Raw genomic sequence first — 19492 nt, 5'->3', positions numbered from 1 at the left:
AAACCTATCCCTGCACATAAAATAATACACCCCCCATACACATGAAAAAATACCCCCACACACGCACCTGTGGTCTGGACACGGACCTAGCTGAAGGTTCTGTCTGGACCGGGCGCTAGGTTACGGCTGGCTGACAGTGGATACGAAGGCCTCCAAGGCCATAACACAGTGCAGGCCCCCCCTCTGTTTCAGTCTTTGGCTGCTAGGACTGTTGGCTTCCTAGCAACCAATAATATCAGCCAGTGCCGGCTGCTACAATTACAAGTGATCTGGGTGGCTTTAAAACCACCCAGATCACTTGTATTAGCCACGATCATGCCCGCCCTCACAGTGTGGTTTTCAAATCCCTCGCTCCTCTGGGGGGCCTTGGACCATAGCGCACAATGTCAGGATGGAGAGCAGGAGCAGACTAGGAAACATCTGTTCCCCGATCTGCTCTGTGGTCACTAAAGCATGAAGCACTGCTCTCTGTGTTTCATAATTCTGTTGTGAGAAACTGAAGTGCCAGGTATACAGATTTTCAAGCACATTCCTTGATGATGTGTATTGAAGGGAAGGAAAGACATCAGAGGTCTAATAGATCCCAGAGGTCTCCATAAAGAAAACCTGTCACCTCCAAATGCTGTCACATAGGGACTAGTTAACCCTTTTGTGATGGCAAAAGTTAAGTTAAAAAAAAAAAGGTAATAAAAAAGTAAAAAATTATAAAAGAAAAATATACAAAAAATTTAAAAACCAACCCTGCCTCCCATCTGATTCCAATGAACATGCACATACTGAGTGACCATTCTGTCCAGACCCCGATTCGGACCTTGGCTCAATTAAAATTTTATTAACCGGAACTGCATGAATTTTAATTCACTACCCCGATATATATCATGGCAGTATATCTACCCGTGCCTCTACTAACACATCAGGAAAAATGGGACAGGGCTTTTTAGAAAATACATCATTGCTCAAATCTGCAAGGCAAGGCACACAAATTCATCCATATTTTTAGAAATAATCTTTGATATGAAATTTCTATTTCTCTATACTGTATATACCTCCTATGGAGCATTTGTAGCATTTATCAGAGTACACGCTAATATTATTATTATTATACAGTCTACATGTAGGAGTCGGGGGTTACATCAGTGACGTGCGGTACCTCTGGTTCCGGGTGAGGTATTCCCCACCCTTGCCCCCAGCATGTATGTTTTTTGGTCCAAGCCATCCTCAGAGCTTATGTCTCTAACAAAGAGTAGAGGATGTGACAGCTCTTGCCTCAAAAGTTAGGTTACACAAGCAGTGGGGAAGCCCGCTGCTCTGTAACCTCACTACATGTCAAAAGCTGGATGCAGCGCTACCTGTAACTAAGAGGCAGCGCTCCATCCATGACAGGTTACACAGCAGGGAGGCTTTCCCTGCTGTGTAACCAGATAGAAGCCGATCTGAATGAAGAAAAAGAGAAAAAGCTGTCAGCTTCAGACTTGAAGCTAACAGCTTTTTCCTCCATAATACTAGGTGAGGCTCTGCCTTACCTGCCTCCCTTAACTGCACGTCCCTGGGTTACATTGGCTACCCCGATACAGGGATTATGTTCTCACTTCTTTGAGAATTGCATTGTATTATTATGCAATATGATTACAAAAGTGCAGTATGGGTTTTTTTTTGTTGTAAGAACCCCATTATATTTGTGTAACACTTTTTACAATGATACTTCATTGTACTGTATAATTCTAAATGGTTCACCACTCTATCTCTTTTCCATACAGGTCATAAATATAACTGGCATATCAATCGGCTCTGGATTGAGTTATAGATGTGATACACTGATGTCCCAGGTATTTTTTTTATATACATTTTTTTTTTGCACCTTATTTGCAAATACTCTTTTTGAGCACTAAGCCAGGTGTGTGCATTGGAATACCATGGTTGCCTAGCCCAGTCCATTCAATAATTTGTTCATCTAGCTGTCTCTCCATCAAAACTATATTTAGGCACCGTGCTGCCCTAGGCACACCTGAATTAGAATGCTAATTGCTGCTTCCCTTGCTGGGCAATATTAATTAATACGGAGCAGATCCTTCTACTGTGCAAACAGAACCCAGATATCGCCAGGTTAGTGGTATTGCCTTCTGCTTTTTCACCTTTAACTAACAATATGCATGAAACAACAATGCATGTAGACAGCAGAGGGGCCCCCCCAGCAGAGTGGCAAGGGAGTAGCCCCCTTGCAGCACTGGGGGTCCCCGGTTTGAATCCTGGGCAGTACACTGTCTGCATGATGTTCTCCCTGTGCTTGAGTGGACTTCCTCTCATACTCCAGACAGGCTGGAAGGTTATTTGGCTCCTGTCTAAATCAGCCCTGTATGCATGTGAGATACGGACCTTAGATTGTAAGCTCTTTGAGGGAGGGGACTGATGTGGATGTTGTGTATGTAAATTGCTGGTGCTATATAAATACCTGTAATAAATGATCTGAACTAAAGCTGAACTCCAGTTTTTTTAACCCCTCCCCTCCCCAAAACACACACTCAATGCAGCTTTAAAAAAAAAAAAAATTCCATAATGCATTTTTTTGGGTGGATATTGTCGCAGGTCACGAGACATCTTAAAGTCTTCCCAGGATCCTTTGCTCCCTGTGGTGGTGATGGGTGGTCTTCAATACTGTAGAGAAGTGCTCATGTAAAGATGTCATTGCAGTTCTCTAAGCTATTGTACTGTGAGACAAGGTTGATGTGCTGAGGCATCCCAAGGGGGTGTGTCCATGACTGCTTGGGCTCACAGGAAGTGGCTGAATGAAGCTGGCTGTTATTCAGTTCAGAAGAGGACAGAAGGCAGAGGGGAGTTTCTCCATGGACAACACTGGAGACAAGGCAAGTATTGCAGCAATAGCTGAATTTGTTTATTTTGAAAGCAGCTTTGTTTTGTTCTTGTACTACATCCTGTCTCTTGTATCTGGAACATATTTCTATATATTCACATTTTCTAATTATTTGTTTTAGATAATAATGCTGTAGTTGTTTTGTTTTTTTGTTCAAACTTCACCTGTGTTACCTGTAGGGTGGGCTGCCAAGAGGTGCAAAGTTGAAAGAGTGCTTTGTATTTGTGAGTATAGCTGCAAAGAGGTTTGAAGTGATTGTCAGGCAAGAGCATGTTTCATAAACTGGCCCAGGGCAGGGCAGGGCAGGCAGTGTTTAGGCAAAGCTGAATGACAGACATAGGTCTGGGCAGATGCTCTTCATGCAGGAGATCAAGGCAGATTGTAGGAAGAATATTAATAGGGACCAGTGACTAGACCAGGGATTCAAACTTGTTTCAAAACTTACAAGGAAAGCCAGAAACATTTTGCTATGGCATTGATATTGTGCTTGTACTTGCAACTTAGTAATATTAAAGGCAGCCTGGCTCCCTGCACTGCCTAATTGTTGCCAGTAGAGGGCACAGGCATTCACTTAAGTATAGCAATCCTAGCCAGAATAGGAATCATAAAACCAGGCTATATACAGGTACATAAAGAGCAGGCAGATACCCCTAAGGGGTGATTGGGAGACATAGGTTCCTTTCTGTTGCTGTAAATGTTTTCAATTTTCCTTTGTCATGTTTACAATAACAAAATAATTTAAGTGTAAATTGTAAATTGCATGGATCTGTACATTTTTTCATGATTTCATTGTTGTGCATATCAGCATATAATTTGCTTTATGTGTTTCTTTTCCTGATTCTGGAGTGCTTACAATTAGAGTTCAACCAAGCCCACTCAAAACTGTGACCAGCATCCCCTCGCCCTATCAGTGGCAGCAGTTGCAGGGGGGGGGGGCATTGTCTGACTATTTGTTTTCCATAAAATAAAATAGAACAGTGTATGGCCAGCGTTGTAGTTGGGAGGTGTTCCTCATGGAAATTCTTTATCCTTGGATTATGCTGATTTTCAGTATTCTCTCTCCCAGAGTGACCTTCTAAGTTACAGAGTCGATTGGGACCAGTTTACACTGCTCCCTCCTCTAGCAGAGTCCTGACCACTAAGTATCCTTTAATGGCACTTGTAGTTGTTGACAGCACTGAACCTTATGTCCATCCCAGTGCCTTTTTTCTTGGCAACACCGATGCTTAGGCAACCTTACTTGAAAAGAGTTCATTTTCTGGACTCTGATAGCCACAATTCTCTCGAAGTGTCCAACTCCTGCAAGTTGCCACTAGTTAGAGACTTACAGATGTTTTATGTTGGTAACTACCAGTCACCGACAAGTGAGGCTAACCAGCTTGGATCCTTGCTGAAGCACAATGCACCCTCAACCTTTTAGCTATTGGCTGTTTTCTTCCCTCCATCATAGGAGGACTCGTGTCTCAGGACTGTCCTCATATCTGAGAATCAAATCTGTTTCCCCAGAACAGTTGGTTGCCTCTTTGGGGGTCTTGCTGTGAGTAGGTCCCTTGACATGGACTCTGACGTCGCTTTGGTTCTTTACACCTGCTCCTATAGGAAGGCTTGGGAGTTCTCCCTATAACAAGGCTACTGATATGGTTTCAATGCTGGATGAAATTGAGGATGTTACTCTCAACTATATGGTTCTCTTTAGAGGTACTGTTTTTTTCCCATCTGGGCGTCTCCATTCTGTCATCTCCATTCTAGAGATGAATTTGTGCACTTGGGCATGCTTTATCATTGCTGGAGGGCTTGGTGTTCCCTTTTCAGCAGAGAGCTCACGTTGCATCCCGACACCCCCCTGGTCAGATAGTACAAGTCCCGACACTTGCATTCCCATGTCCTTAATCAGGTAGGTAAATACTGTAGGGGGTTTCCCTGCCAGATTCTAGTGACATTGCTGGGTGTCCTTGTGGATAGCTCTATTTGCCACATTGCTTTTCCAGTGTTGCTCCACCAATATGGGGTGGGTGTCTTCCCACTCCTAACTGTGTTGGTGCAGGATACTTCTTGCACCCTCTTTTCCTCCTTGTTTTTCAATCTCTCTATTGGGGTTGTCTCCAACTCATTAGGTCCACCTTGGAGATTTATGCTAAATTATCTCCCACGAGATGGTTGTCCTAGACATGCTCCTTCTTCTGCTCCTTCTTGCATCCTTCTTCCCTAATGCCTAGCTGTACACTTGCAGAGCTCTTGCTAAGACCTGCTGGACTCTTGCTGTATACCTGCCAAGCAAATTTGCTACAAATTCAAAAAGTGTCAACTAGAACTTGTACTGCAAGTGTTCTGCAAGTCTACAACTTGCCAGGAATGTGTGCAGAAAGTTAACAAGAGTTACAATTTAACCCTGCCACACGTTTGTGGCAAGTTATCCTTGCTATCTGGGAACACAGGCCTCCTCCATACGTGAGGCCCAGGAAAACTTTTCCTGCACTTCAGCATCTGCCCACTCCCAAGCCTAGCCTAGTTGGCAGGCTGGACAGCACCCCAACCTAAACTAATCCATGGCTGGCCCAAAACTGAGCACATGTTAATTCCTTCCAGCATATGTACCCTATCCTAGCTCGTGAATGGCCCACACACTCACAATCCTCTCTGACACGCAGGAGGCTGGGCGTGGCGGTGCAGGGAGGAGAGCTCAGCCTACTGTGACAGCGCGGTCTGTCTCCGCCCACACACAGCTCTGCCGGACTGTGATAGCAGGCTGAGCGGTGTGGGAGGAGACGCCGGCCACTCACAGCGCTCACCGACCACAGCGCTACTGAGCCGACCTGTGACAGTCTCATTGTCACAGGTCGGCTAGAACTATGAGGTGAGTGAAAAGCACTCACCTCATAGTTCTCCTTTAAAAGTATGCATTATTGTCCTTCAGCCAAGTGCTCATTTGTTTTGACTGCTACATTTTCTGAAAAATGTAATAAAAATTTTGAAACAGAAAATGGTTCAGGCGCTTCTTTTAGTGCTACATAGTGGGGGCAATATATCAAAACTGGAGCAGACAGAATCTGGCACCCACGACAATCAGCAAGCTCCTTTCTTCAGTTTGTTCAGTTAGACTTTATAAAATGAGAAAGAGAAGACGATTGGTTGCCGAACAGCAGTGAGTAGCCTGCCGGAGGTTCGGCTCAGCCGATCCAGATGTTGGATCGGCTGAGTCGAACTCCTTCTGCACTTCGGGTCAGCTGACCCGAAGCCATGCGAAGCAAGCCGATGTACGGCTGATTTCAGCCGATATACGGCTGAAATCAGCCTACCAGCCTGAAGTGAATAGCCGAACAGTGTTCGGCTCACTTCACTTCAGGTCGGTCATTCACTCGGCTGCCTACGGCAGCTTAGTGAATAGACCCTACTGTCTTCAACAATCTCACCCCACCCACGTACAACTCCCACAATTTGGAAGAGGGGATACATCCCTTAGAAAGCTTGCCCCGTTTTCTCCTCACTGCCAGCACTCTAACCCTCCCCCTCATATTCCTCCTTTGCCTTCTGCTGCCTCTGCCTCCCAAAGATGTAGGCAGTAGGCAAAGGATAAAAGACTTCACTGGCCACATGACCTTGGTGTAACTAAGGAAAACACTGTCCTCAAATTCTCACCCCACCCACATACAACTCCCAGAATTTGAAAGAGGTGAAACGTCCCCCTCAAAACCTGCCCCATTTTCTCCTCCTCTTCACTGCCAATACTCCAATCCTCCCCCTCATATTCCTCCTTTGCCTTCTGCTGCCTCTGCCTCCCAAGGAAGGAGGCAGTAGGCAAAGTATCCTGAAGACCCTTGGATAGCAGCAATTTCTCCTTTTCCTCCTGCTGCTGTGCCTCCAGTGCTTGGTCAGTCAGGCCATGCAATGTCTGCTCTAGGCCTGAAAGTTTTTGAAAAGGTTCAGTTCTGTTGAATTGAGGACAGATTAGTATAAAGCACTGCCGTTAAAATGCTTGCATTGTGCATGTAGGTTCTTAGTTATATGACTCTCATACTTTTAAATGGTTTGTTAACTCACATAACCATTTATCACAAAAACATGAAAAAAAATAAATGTAATGACATATATCCTATTTATTCCACTCAGTTTGGGGTAAAAAAGCATCAACTGTAATAAAATGCATTTTTTTCTGTTACACCTAGAGCAACATGTGTTGCCCACATGTAGTGCTCCAAAGCCAGCCACAATCCGCTTTTTACACAAACAAAAACACATTGGCAGATATATTTAGTTTAAGTTCACATACATATGCATACAACAATGAAAAATGCATTCTTGCATTGCCTCAAAAGTTTTAGTACATTATTAACCCCCTTTGATCTAAAATTGTTGCTTGTTCTGGTGTCCAAAAACAACTATCCAGTGCAGCTAGGGTCGGATTTCCCACAAGGCCAACCAAGGCCCGCCCTTGGGGCAGCAGGGAGTAGAGGGGCAGCAGGGGTGCTAGATTCCTTTATCCCGACGCCCGGGACATGCCCTTCCGGGTGCCGGGCGGGTAGTTGTTTTCTATATTTAGCCTTGCTTTGGGCAAGCAGAGCTAAATGTACAGCGGGGAAGCCGCTGCTTAATTTGTACATGTGATCTCGGCAATTTTGCCGAGATCACTTGTATGCAGCCTGCAGGTCTGCCATTCTCCATGAAGGGGGTTGGCGGTTAGGGGGGCGCATTGAGGAACCTGGCCTTGGGGCAGCAGAGAGAGTAAATCCGGTCCTGAGTGCAGCACTACATCTCCATCAACCTACAGTTAGGAATGTATTGATAAACAATTCACATAGCCATTTGCCCTGTGAAATTGCATGCACATTTGTTCTCTGAGAATAGAGGGAAAAACCAACATTATTAGCATATTTTATTTCCAAGCTGAATGTAAGATCGGGTAAATACAGCATTATTGGAAACTAAATGGAGCTAAGGAGCATAGGAAATACATATTTAAGTATTAATTTGCTCCTCAGCGCCATAATGCAGCATTTCTCCGATATTGCATTCAACCTGGAAAGAAAATATGTTAACAACCTTAGTTTTTCCTCTTTTCACACAGACCATGATGAGAAGCCTATGGCCTTTTGCTTCTGCCTGTTTGCCTAACTTGGGATTACAAATACCCTCAGAAGGGAGGGGTGAGCACTCCACCATATGGAAAGGGCCCCAGTGCCAGCAGTACTGTATTGCAGTATATTGCAGTATATTTAGTCCCTTTGACCAGTAAAGTAGGGTAGACGGGGCCTTTTTTCATAGCTAGGCCAGTGTTATGCCAATAGCATTGTCACAGCAGGAATTGTTTGACATTGCATTGTATGGATTTGTTGACCACCTTCTTTCACAGGGTTTCACTCCCTTTAATAAAGCCTGTTTAAACTATTATTTGGTATGTTGGCGTCACTTGGGTCCTGGTGCAAGATGGAACAGGGCAGATGGACACAATCAATTCAGTGGCTCTACATGGGGGTAGTCATTTTGTCTTTTTAAAGAATGTTTTTTTCCACACAATTTACAGGGATTATTGCCTAATATCTCCCTACATGTATCTGATACCTCTAAAGTCACTTCAGTGTTATATGAATAAAATGGACCATTTAAAATAGAAGGAAAGACAATACAGTCACTAGTGATGAGCCGAATGTGATTGGTTTCGGTTCGGGGCGGGTTAGTCGAATTTTACCTAAATTCAGATGTCGAATCTGAACCCTTTGAATTCAATGAGAGCCAAACGTAGAAATCATGAATGCCTATTTTCCAGGCTAATATGCAAGAGATTATTTAAAAAAATGGCATGGGGAGCTGGCCATTGATCTGGAGGACATGAACCGAAGCAAAATAAATTGAAAAAACTCCATTTGGTGGGGAATAGCTTAGAGGGCAACTTTAAAAATGCACAATTCCTTTAAATAATATGCTTAATGGATGCCCTGAATCTGCCTTCGGCACATCTGTATTGTTTACAACCTACTACAGCAAAACTGACAATAACGAAGAAAAAATGTCATTTAAATTGCTGGTACATGACAGCACCCGACTGACTGCTTTTGTTTGCAAACCAAGCAGCTGGAGATTCCCTTTATCTATACCTGACCCTTATTCTAGAGGAGGGTCTGGTATAGATGTTAAGGTGTGACGCCATACAAAGATGGCATGAGGTTCCCCTAAAAAGCCATACCAGACCATTATCCTTGATGTGGGTTCAGTATGGATTTCAAGGGGGGCCCCATGCAAAAATTAAAAAAAATCGGGGTGGCCCGAATTCCATACTAGACCCTTGGTCAGTGACATCACTGGGGATATCTCAAACTAACTTGGGGCTTCAAGATACCATTAAAAAAAAAACCCGCTGCCCGCAGACCCCCACAACCACCAGGCCAAAGTGCTGATGGATTTTCACTTTGTTCTTGCTTTTTTTGCATTGGGTTCACTCTTGGAATCCACAAGGGAGCTTCGGCTCAGCTAAACACCCATTTAGATTGGCCGTTCGTCAAACCTCCAAACAAGCAAAAATTCCCGGAACTCATCCCCAACAGTCACACACAGGGCCGGATTTCCCACAAGGCCACCGAGGCCCGGCCTTGGAGCAGCAGGGAGTAGAGGGGCAGCACAGCCGCCGGGCAAGTAGTTTTCTTCTACATTTAGCCCTGCTTCGGGTAATTGAGGAACTCTGCCTTGGGGCAGCAGAGAGAGTAAATCCGGCACTGGTCACACACCTTTTGAATGTTGACTCCCCACTGCTCTTATATTTCCTGTGCACAAATACTAATAAATCACAATGCAAATGCCTTTTTTCCAAGTGGTTCAGTGACCGCAAAGCTCTAGTGAGTGTGTCTGTGCAGGGCCATCATCATTCATAGCTCTAAGGCATTGTCGACCATACCCACCCACCACATAAACAGACATGCTAGCGCTTTGCAGTTACGTGAATTACGTGACCACTTGGAAAAAGTCTAACAAAAAAGTAATAACATTGAGATTTATTAGTAACTGTAATTAGTATGCAAGCAATATGAAAGTAGTGAGGAGGCAACATTTGGGCAACAGGTGGATGATTGCTTTGTCTTCCTTTCATCTTTAATCAGCACATCAGTTGTTTAAACACAGAATCAAAGGAAAGAGTTTCCAATTTTTTTATGACATCATCATCATCAAATACATACCAATGGACATTTAGTTAGGAGTGGACTGTGCTGGAAAGTACATATTGGGGTGGAGCACAGAAAGAGCACACCAAATAAGAAGACCCTGTCCAATATCAACCATTGGTTCAATGCCATTTTGGGGTTGGATTGGCAAGGGAACAGCGCTTTCAAGTGCATTTACCTTGCATTTGAGATCAATTTGGGGAGCTTCTGAATTCCCTTAAAAGCTGCAGCAAGTTGCTTCTGCATTCCCATTGAAATTTATGGGAATAAAAGCAGTTCTGACTTGAACAAAAGCCTGTGTACACAGGACATTTGGCTTACACTGACAACACAATGTCTATGAAGAACATGGAACTAGCAAAAAATCGCTGAGTGCTCAAAAAGAATGTTCTATACATTCCAGCATATTGGTCTCAATGCATTAACATTTAGGGGGTTATTCACAAAGGAGCTGAAGGATCCAGTCATAGCTTTGGGTTATCCTTCGGGTCTCTTCGGGCCACTGGAGCCCTTTGGTTCAGTCAAACCGAAGGGCTGCTGTACAGACTATTCACTATAGCCCGTACAGCAGCCGAAGGAGGCCGAGCGGCTCAGGAGAGCCAAAGGCATATGCTTCGTCTCAACTGAGCCGAAGTGACACCCGAAGCTAGGCCAGTTGTAATGCCAGATCAGCGTCCCCAAATGACCTGGGGATGCTGATTTGTCACTAAACAATAACAACTGGGCCGAGCAGGCCGTGACGTCATGGCCAGCTCCGCCCAGTTGTTATTCATTGGCCAGGACCTGCTAGAGGACTCTAGCAGGTCCCGGCCAAATAGGAAAGAGTTGGTCGGAGCTAGCTGTCACTGTCATTTATTTTGTTAAATGTAATATTTATTTACATTTTTATAAATATTTTTTTTACTTTTTTTTTTTTACTTTTTTTTTCCTACTTTTTTCACTATTTTCTATTCTGCTCGGTACCACGGAGGTGAAAAGAAAAAAAAACTGACATGGGTCTTAACAGTTCTTTATTCTATCTGTTGTGTTAATCCTAGTGCCAGGCTGCATCAAATCTGCACCCCCTAATTAACAATCCATTGTCCACTGGGGCTTCCTCGGGGCCTGTAAAGGCAATCTCATTAGACAGTATTCGGTACACCTATGCCAAAAAGTTAGGGCTAAGTCCAGTCCCCAAAAAGTGAAACCAAACCAGAGAGGGGCAAAGCAGAGGTTTTGTTGGCTCCCCAATGTCAGAGCAGACATCCTGTGATCTCTACTGGGCTTTAATACATTTAAAATGGAGTACCGGTTCACTTTAAGCTCAGAAGCCGGCCATTATCACAGCGTCTCTCTCTCGCTCTCTCTCGCTCTCTCTCGCTCTCTCACTCACTCGCCTAAAAGAATTAATGACCAATAAGCTTCTGGACCGCAGTCTGAAATGAGCGAATAATAGCAGCGCGTTTGTATTAATCACACATCTGAGAAGGGAAGATGAGAAGAGCCCACACAGTAAAATTATGATGACTTTTTTTGTTATCTTTATTGATTCAGAGTCTCTCCAGCCATTTATCGCTGCCTCACTTAATTGTCCTTTAATATGGACGCTTCATATATTTAGACATGTGGATTATAATGGGGAATATTACACCACTGTAATGTTCCCTATTATAATCTATTTCTCTGTTGTGTACTGCTATTTAATGTAATTAGACATGTGGATTATAATGGGGAATATTACACTGTAATGTTCCCTATTATAATCTATTTCTCTGATTAAATGATTACAGACAGTCCTCTGTTCTATCACAGTTTGAGACTACGTTAGAATGTGTGACCAGTGACGTGGTCACACATTTTCACGTAATCTCGCCCAGTTTTTCGGTGGTGGAATAGGTGAAGAATTCCAACGCTTTCATTTTTTGGTGTAACTGTATTTTATTTTGAGGCATGTTTAGATACAATTTAATTAAAATTATTAAATCAAAACAATCTAAAATATAAACAATCAACGTCCCCCCCTCAGCGGGCCACGGTAAAATTATCAAACGTTGACCGGTCCGCGGCGATAAAAAGGTTGGGGAGCACTGATCTAGATGATATACCACCCAGAAACAATAAAATATCCTGGGAGCTAGCTTTAACATGCCTGTATGTCTTTTTTTATATTTTATGGCTATAACTTTCATCATCCTTAATTGTTAATTTTTAGCTACTGTGTTTCTTAGTGCAATGCAAGCTGATCATGACTGGTTGGATTGGGAAAGGGGGTGTCAGGGTGTTGTACATACTGTAGCTTCCTAAAAAGTAAAAAGTCACACCACCCTGCTTCAGTTCTTCTCTTAGGCCTGGTTCACATCTAGGAATTTTTGAGCAGTAGAAAAAGTGCTTCAAAACACTGAACCCAAGAAATCCCATGATTTTGAATGGCCCCTGTTCACACCTGAGCAGCAAAATGCCAGCAGCAAAACTGCTACATGAGATACTTTTAGCAGTTTGCAGCTCATTTTTACCCCATATACTTCAATGGTAACGTCAGGAAACCTGTGACAGAAGCATGTTGCACATTTTCTGTTTTTGTGCGTTTGTACGCATTCATCCATTGACCGCAATGTCAAAACGCATACACGCAAAGAAAATGTGAAAAAAGTGCATAAACATGCAAAAAAGCAAGCTGAACCCGTGCGCACAAACACGCAAAAACGAATACTCCCTGGTACACGGAGCCTAAAGTGCCCTCAGCCCTGATGAAAACAGTGCATCAAAATGATAAAAATATCAAAATGGTTTGGTGGGTGGATGTCAGTCATGAAGAGTTGGTGGTTCTAGGCAGACTGCACATCAAATCTTCATAAATGATTAAGAGGGTTATAGGGCTCATCTACTTTCATCTCCTGGCTGGGAGACAAAGACAGACAAAGACAGAGGAGACCCAAAGAAGTGTAATGCACCTGCGAGGCCTGGAGAGAGAGGAGTTGCAGTGTGAAATGTCTTGGTAAGTATATAAGCATACCTCTGTTGAGGAGGAGGGTGGGATCAGTTAGCTCAGTGCAAAGGGGCAAAGAGGATATGTGAACCTTGTTTAAAAATGGGCGTCAGCTAGGAGAAAAATGTTTGTGTTATCCCCTTCCGTTGGTGCCCTAAGCATGTGCTTATTTTGTGTAATGGTCAATCCAGCCCTGTTTGTGACTAACATTTGCCATTCCTACAACTTCTCCTTCTTCCTATCTATCCCCTTATTCTATTTATATTATTCCATTACATTGTCATCTCTTATTAACTTCTAATAGCTCTAATTATGCATCTTCTTTATATCTCTTTACACCACCTTATGTGAAGGGGGGACAAAACTGGGGGTAATCTGAAAAGGCAAAGGATTCCATATTTGCATACATTAAAAATCACAAAGCCATTCCTACACCTGAAAGAAATACAGAACACGTTTTGGAACCCCACACAGGGAATGTGAATTGCCCTAGGTTACTTTCAGCAAACAGATTAAATCAAACAAGTCCTTCTACTATGACCTGTTTTCAAGCGGTGATTAACACATTTTTTTGTGTTAAGGTGCTAAAACATTTTTGGGAAAAAGGTTAACTCTTAAATTGGCCATCTGTACTATAAGTTGTCAACTCTTTCCTGTATTGCGATTCAGTGTATCCAGACAGAAGTGGAAAGGTTGAAGGTCTAAACATACTGTATATGCTGATTGACATGCCTTAAAAAAAATCAGTGCAATATGTGGCCTTTTTATTGCTAGGGTAGTTTAGAATTGATGCTTTCAGGGTAATTCATAGCCAGCCTCTTCTACTGCTCTGGTACCACCAGAGAGCACATTAGCTGTGATCTTTGCTGCTATGCTTACTACCAGCGATGCACATGATATCTGACATTGCATACTTTAAATTGACACTAAACTCAAGAGTTAAATCCTAAAAATGCATTCAAGTACCTTAACTATTAACAAAAATGTATGTGTATGTATCACTTGGCTATAGATCCTCAAATCATATCTGAATGGGTGCTGACACAGTCCTTCCTTGTGGAGGGTGGCTACTTTTTTTCTCCATGATCCCTGTATCTGTTGTAAAGTAGCCACCGCTCCAAGCTCCCTCCCGTGATGGACTACAATCTCACGTTTAGTTAGCAAATGTGTATTGAAGTTATCTATCAGCCATTAGCACTGTAGAAGTCACAGCAAAGCATCCTTATTGGGATCATGGCTCTATTTCAATAAACTTATAAAAGCATCTTGATTTTCTTGATATGAACAATTATGTAGATTCAATTTATTTAGTAATCGGAGTCATCCAGTTTCCTTTTTCAGATCTCAGAATTGTAATTCCTCTTCCTCTATCTGCATGTATGTCATAAGCCATATGCATATATATATGCAGGTCATATGTCTGTATTCTCCTGACATCAATGAATCAGGTTCCACATATAGGGTGCATACTGTATCAAGGTATATTACAACTGAGAAATCCATTCAAGGCAAAAATCGCTAGAGACCACCATGCAGATATAGCTTAGAAGGACATATTATCAAAATGCCCAGTCCTTCATCAGTCAAACAACATAGACACCTTTATCAGTCACCCTGCATCCTTTGTGGGTAAATTTACATATAGTAGTAATGCAACTTTTTCATGTGGAGGCAGCAGCCAAATAACCAATCCAATGTGGCTTATAAGGAACAAGGTGATCTACCGAAAAACAAATGTCATCCCGTATAATGTCTGGTATATAGCATACGTCATCATATAGAAACATCTGGCGCATGATGTCCATTGATCATCATCAGCCCCACTGGCTCTTAAAATACCTGAACAATGCCGCCTGCATCCAATCAGATAGTTCAGGTATTTTGAGAGCCAGCGGGACTGACTAGCTAGATATGGAAGCTTGGCCCAGTGGGAGATTCCTCCATCCACACAGTTTAGCGTAGATGGAGGGAATGTGTAGCGCTTTTTCCATCTGACCATAGAAAGTCTGCAGATGATCTTACATAGTTACATAGTTACATAGTATTTGAGGTTGAATAAAGACATTAGTCCATCAAGTCCAACCTATAGAATCTCATTCCTAGGAATACTACTTGTACCCCTGTATATTACGGTCCCTTAGGAAATCGTCTCCCCTTTTTTTTTTTTTTTTATTCCAAAGTGCATTACTTGGCATTTATCAACATTAAACCTCATCTGCCACATTAATGCCCATTCCCCTATTTTATCAAAGTCCTCCTGTAATGCCACAATGTCTAAGTCCGTGTCTATTACACTCCCAATTTTAGTATCATCCGCAAACACGGAAATATCGCTGTTAACACCTTCCCCGATGTCATTAATAAATAAGTTGAACAATATGAGACCCAGCACAGAACCCTGAGGCACACAGCTCATTACACTAGCCCACTCTGAAAAGGTGCCATTTACAGACACCCTCTGGACCCGTTCCCGTAGCCAGTTCTCTACGTACACACCACCTCATCTATGCCCATAGCTCTCAGCTTGTGAAGTAAGCGCTTGTGTGGTACCGTTGACATTACTATTGGCTATTTCAATTTGCAATAGCCAATAGTAAACTAGCATTGTCCCCTCTGCTGATGGACCTGATGGGGAACTGCAGCAGAGGGTGGGTACAATGCTAGTTTACTATTATCTATTGCAAATTGAAATAGCCAATAGTAATGTCCCAATGCTTTTCAATGGGAAAATTCTTCTTCTTTTTTTTTCTATTCTGACATCGCTCGTGTCAGAATAAAGAAAAAAAGACACAGCAGTGTTTCTCTCCTTGGCGGCCGGGAGCAGGAGACTCCCGGGGCGCCAGGGAGAGTTAGCTGTTTGGAGATCAGTGTCCCTGGTTAGCAGTGTCCCTGGTACTGAACCGAAGGGATCCTGGGGCCGAAGCTAGCCGAAGGATCGGCCGAAGCTAGGGCCTGATCCTTCGGCAGCTATGTGAATAGACCCCTATGACTTCCTTTTCATGTAAATGTTCCAAGTTTTTTTTTTAAGACACTATGCAAATATTTATATATAATGTCTTGCTTGTGAAATAACTGCTGTAGCTTGTAAAAATAGTTCAAGAATTACCATTGACTAAAATAATATTTTTTTTAGCAATGAAGAAATTCCTAGATAACAAACATTGTTTCCTATGAATTCCTTTCTATTTTTTTTGAGAGATAATTGATATGTCTTACTGGATGATCAGATTACAGCATGTCCTCCTCCCTTTAGGTGCACATTGTGAAACCTCTTACCACTCCAGGCTAAACATTGATCAAATGCTCAGTGCCATTATGCACAGTGGACCTTTCACTACAGTCTCTAGTGTAGGAGTCCTACAAAACTTTACATCTACCATCGAGATTCTCCAAAATCTATGACAAGACACAAGGCGGAAGCCGAAGAGACCTCTCCTCTGTCAGGCAAACCTCATGGAATTAAGAGACTGTTTCGTCAACTAGTACCTTATGGATTCTGTTATGAGGCAAAGAAGCAGCTTGAGTTGGCCATACCTGTGGTAAGAATGTACTTCAATTGATGTATTTTTACAGAATGTGGCATTCAGATTTTTATGGGTGCCATATTCTAAATATGATTGATTACCAAGGATAGTACTGCACGATAAATGCACTCCGTGTCGGTTCAATATTGTGAATGTACATAACTCTATGCATACCCAGAGTGGGTTACCCCAAAGTAATTGTCTGCACAGCTAACAAGTCCAGCTAGGTATTAATGAGACTAACTAACCAATGCACCAGGTTGTTGACAGATTATCAGTGATCAGGTAGCACTTCTTTGTGAAGGCGTGTTCACTAAGCAATGATAGTATTCAAAAAAGGACTTTTTGTAACTGCAGTTTGTGAAATTTTAAAAACAGCTGTTAGAGTTAAAGGGTATCTATAGTCAAAACATAAAACAAAGTATGTATTTCTATAATGAATTTGCATAAGTTCCTAGTCCTATTAACTTTATAAATCTAGAAGTTTGTAAACGTATTGAAGATGCCCATAGGATGTACTTCCTCAATGAAGTGACACGGTTTCACTAAGCCCTATGTGACTGACAGTGACCGCTCTCTGCAGGGAGAGGATCGGAAAGTCAACGATCGGCTGACATAATGATATTACAAGCAACTTCATTGTCTCAGTCATTTTGTATAGTAATTTTAGGTAGATCTTGTATATGTGTGTATTGAATAATACTGGTATATCAGTACAGACTCTAGTTTTCTTCTTTTTCTGTTTATGTATATCAGGGATCACTAAATGGCAGACTGTGGTCTGGCCATGGACCTAGCAGCGGTTCTGTCTGGACCATGATTGCCAAATTCTTTTGTCACTTGTCTGAACAATGTAACATTATCATTGCTTGCTGGAGGCAATGCACAATTGGCTATGTAGTCTTGAGTAATCGACCAGCAGGGAAAGAGACCCAAAGCACACTAAAAATCCGGGAAGTTGTTGAAATAACTCTAGTATGTATTCCTATTACAATTCTGATGTTATAACAAGATAGTATATGCTTGGACCAGAGGCGGCTCTAGACTTTGCGAGGCCTTAGGCGAAACTTAAAAATTAGGCCCCAGTCATGCCCATAATGGAAAATTGATGGCTCTGCTGGGTCTCAGGAGGCTGTGCGGGGATCTCAGGAGGCTGTGTGGGGTTTCAGGTGGTCTGTGTGTAGTCTCAGGAGGTCAAGGGGGGTCCCAGGAGGCCGTGGGGCGGGGGTACACGGAGGGAGCAGGTCACTGAGCAGGCTGATCCATAGCGTCGGGCAGGCTAGTGCCTGACGCTCTGCATCGGGCACAGCGGGTCGGCCGAGCCGAACACAATCAGGCTGATTGTGTCCGGCCTGGATCGCAGCCGCAGCGCTAAGGTGCCCTGTAATTTAGTAGGCAAATTAGGCGGCCGCCTAATTTGCCTAATTAGAGAGCCGCCTCTGGCTTGGACTTTATAACTCCTTTAAGTTTCCCTGAAAATAATTATTGAAATGTCTTACACATTTTCACTTGCTTGCTCTCCCATATTTGCACCATATTTGCAGGGGTATTATACACTGTATGTGTGTATGAGTTCTTCCTTTAGTGACCAAGTATCTGCTGGTCATCGAATGACTCATAACATAAGCCACCTAATTTCAGTGTGAACAAACTGATACACTTTTCATTCTTCTTTCTAACGTCCAAAGATGGTCATTTAATTGTTGAATTCATGTTGGCATTTTGCTAAACATCTGTGTATAAGCACTACTTTGACTTAAAGAAGGAGGTGTATACCCCAAAATCTTGTCATGAAAAATGAATTGGTAGTAAGAATTTAAAAAAGGGTATTTTTTTAGTCTTGTTACAAGCACACTTATAACAACACTAGTACTTAAAGGAGAACTATGAGGTGAGTGAATTACACGCATTCCCACAGTTAGTCCAAGTTCAGTTGGTGAAATAAATTTTCCCATTTGATGTCCCCCACTAGGTATATTGATCTGTCCAGTGCAAATGGCAAAATCACCTGAATTGTCTGTCACTAATGCATTTCGCTCAGTTCATTACTGGGTAAAATGTGTTAAAGGGCAGAGGTTCAGGAGATTTTGCATTAGCACCAGACTGACCATTAAACACCTGTAATGGCTTCTATCCTAAAGTGAGGCTTCCCTTTTCTCTACAATGGCTGCATGTTGAGCAATGAACGGACTGCTTGTAGAGCCAGCGCCTAATTGTGTTTGAGGTGTGGGGATATAATTATATACAAAATCTAAGAATATGAGAAAAAAATATATGCACATGCATACAAAACAAATGTCTAGATTTGTTTTTGTTTTTTTAAAACCTTACATTAAGGAAATAGGGGTTTGCCAATGCTGGCCTCCTTTGGAAAACACGAATTGCCTGTCTGCTATTGCGACCCTCTGACTTAAGAACTCTGGGATTTTAGTAGATCTTCTTTATTTGAGCCCCTAGACTCAAGACTTAAGCGAGCCCCTTGAGCCCCTAGACTAAAGCAAGATCTTGACCCTTGCAATACGGGGATAGCCCCACTGCAAGACTTAGTTTTTTAGGCACCAACATTCCTGTCTATCCCTCCATTGAGCGCTGGAAGAACGGGAAGGGGAGGGGGTAATCCCTGCAGGGAGGGGTGACTGACAGTTGTATAATATGCATTTATTAAAGCAAATATGATTGATTGACATTTTCATTTTCTTTTAGTTCTTATCTCAAATGATGGTACTGCTTGTATTGATTGTGAGTTCTGTGTTCTGTGGCCATTTAGGAAAAATTGAATTGGATTCTGCTATGCTAGCTTCAACTGTAAGTATTTACTTGTTTGGGAGTTTTTTTTTACCATTCATCTTTTTTTTTTGTTTAAAAGATAACTATGGGGTAACCTTTTGTCGCCATAGTTCTTTTCAGGGTCACAAGAGGACATATACTGATGTTCCAGGTGACCCAAAACTCAGTATACAGCGTGCTATTGCCCGCTATATGCTGA

General features: G+C 42.6%; 2 protein-coding genes across 2 annotated transcripts in view; both read left to right on the top strand.

Annotated features, from left to right (window-relative positions):
* LOC108793167 (multidrug and toxin extrusion protein 2-like) overlaps window positions 1-16271 on the top strand; it is a 69457-nt gene extending 53186 nt beyond the window's left edge. Inside the window, exon 16 of the mRNA XM_018564109.1 lies at window positions 16236-16271. Coding sequence (XP_018419611.1) covers window positions 16236-16271 — 36 coding nt within the window. The remainder of the gene's footprint in view (window positions 1-16235) is intronic.
* A 109-nt stretch (window positions 16272-16380) lies between these two features.
* The window catches only part of LOC108793166 (multidrug and toxin extrusion protein 2-like), a 42785-nt gene continuing 39673 nt past the window's right edge, over window positions 16381-19492 (top strand). The window contains exons 1-2 of the mRNA XM_018564108.1: window positions 16381-16521; window positions 19210-19311. Coding sequence (XP_018419610.1) covers window positions 16381-16521; window positions 19210-19311 — 243 coding nt within the window. The remainder of the gene's footprint in view (window positions 16522-19209; window positions 19312-19492) is intronic.

This window comes from Nanorana parkeri, unplaced genomic scaffold, assembly GCF_000935625.1.
Source record: "Nanorana parkeri isolate BGI_ZX_2015 unplaced genomic scaffold, ASM93562v1 scaffold726, whole genome shotgun sequence".
Lineage (NCBI taxonomy): Eukaryota > Metazoa > Chordata > Amphibia > Anura > Dicroglossidae > Nanorana > Nanorana parkeri.
The sequence above is the reverse complement of the archived record's forward strand: the minus strand, read 5'-3'. Positions and strand labels throughout refer to the sequence as shown.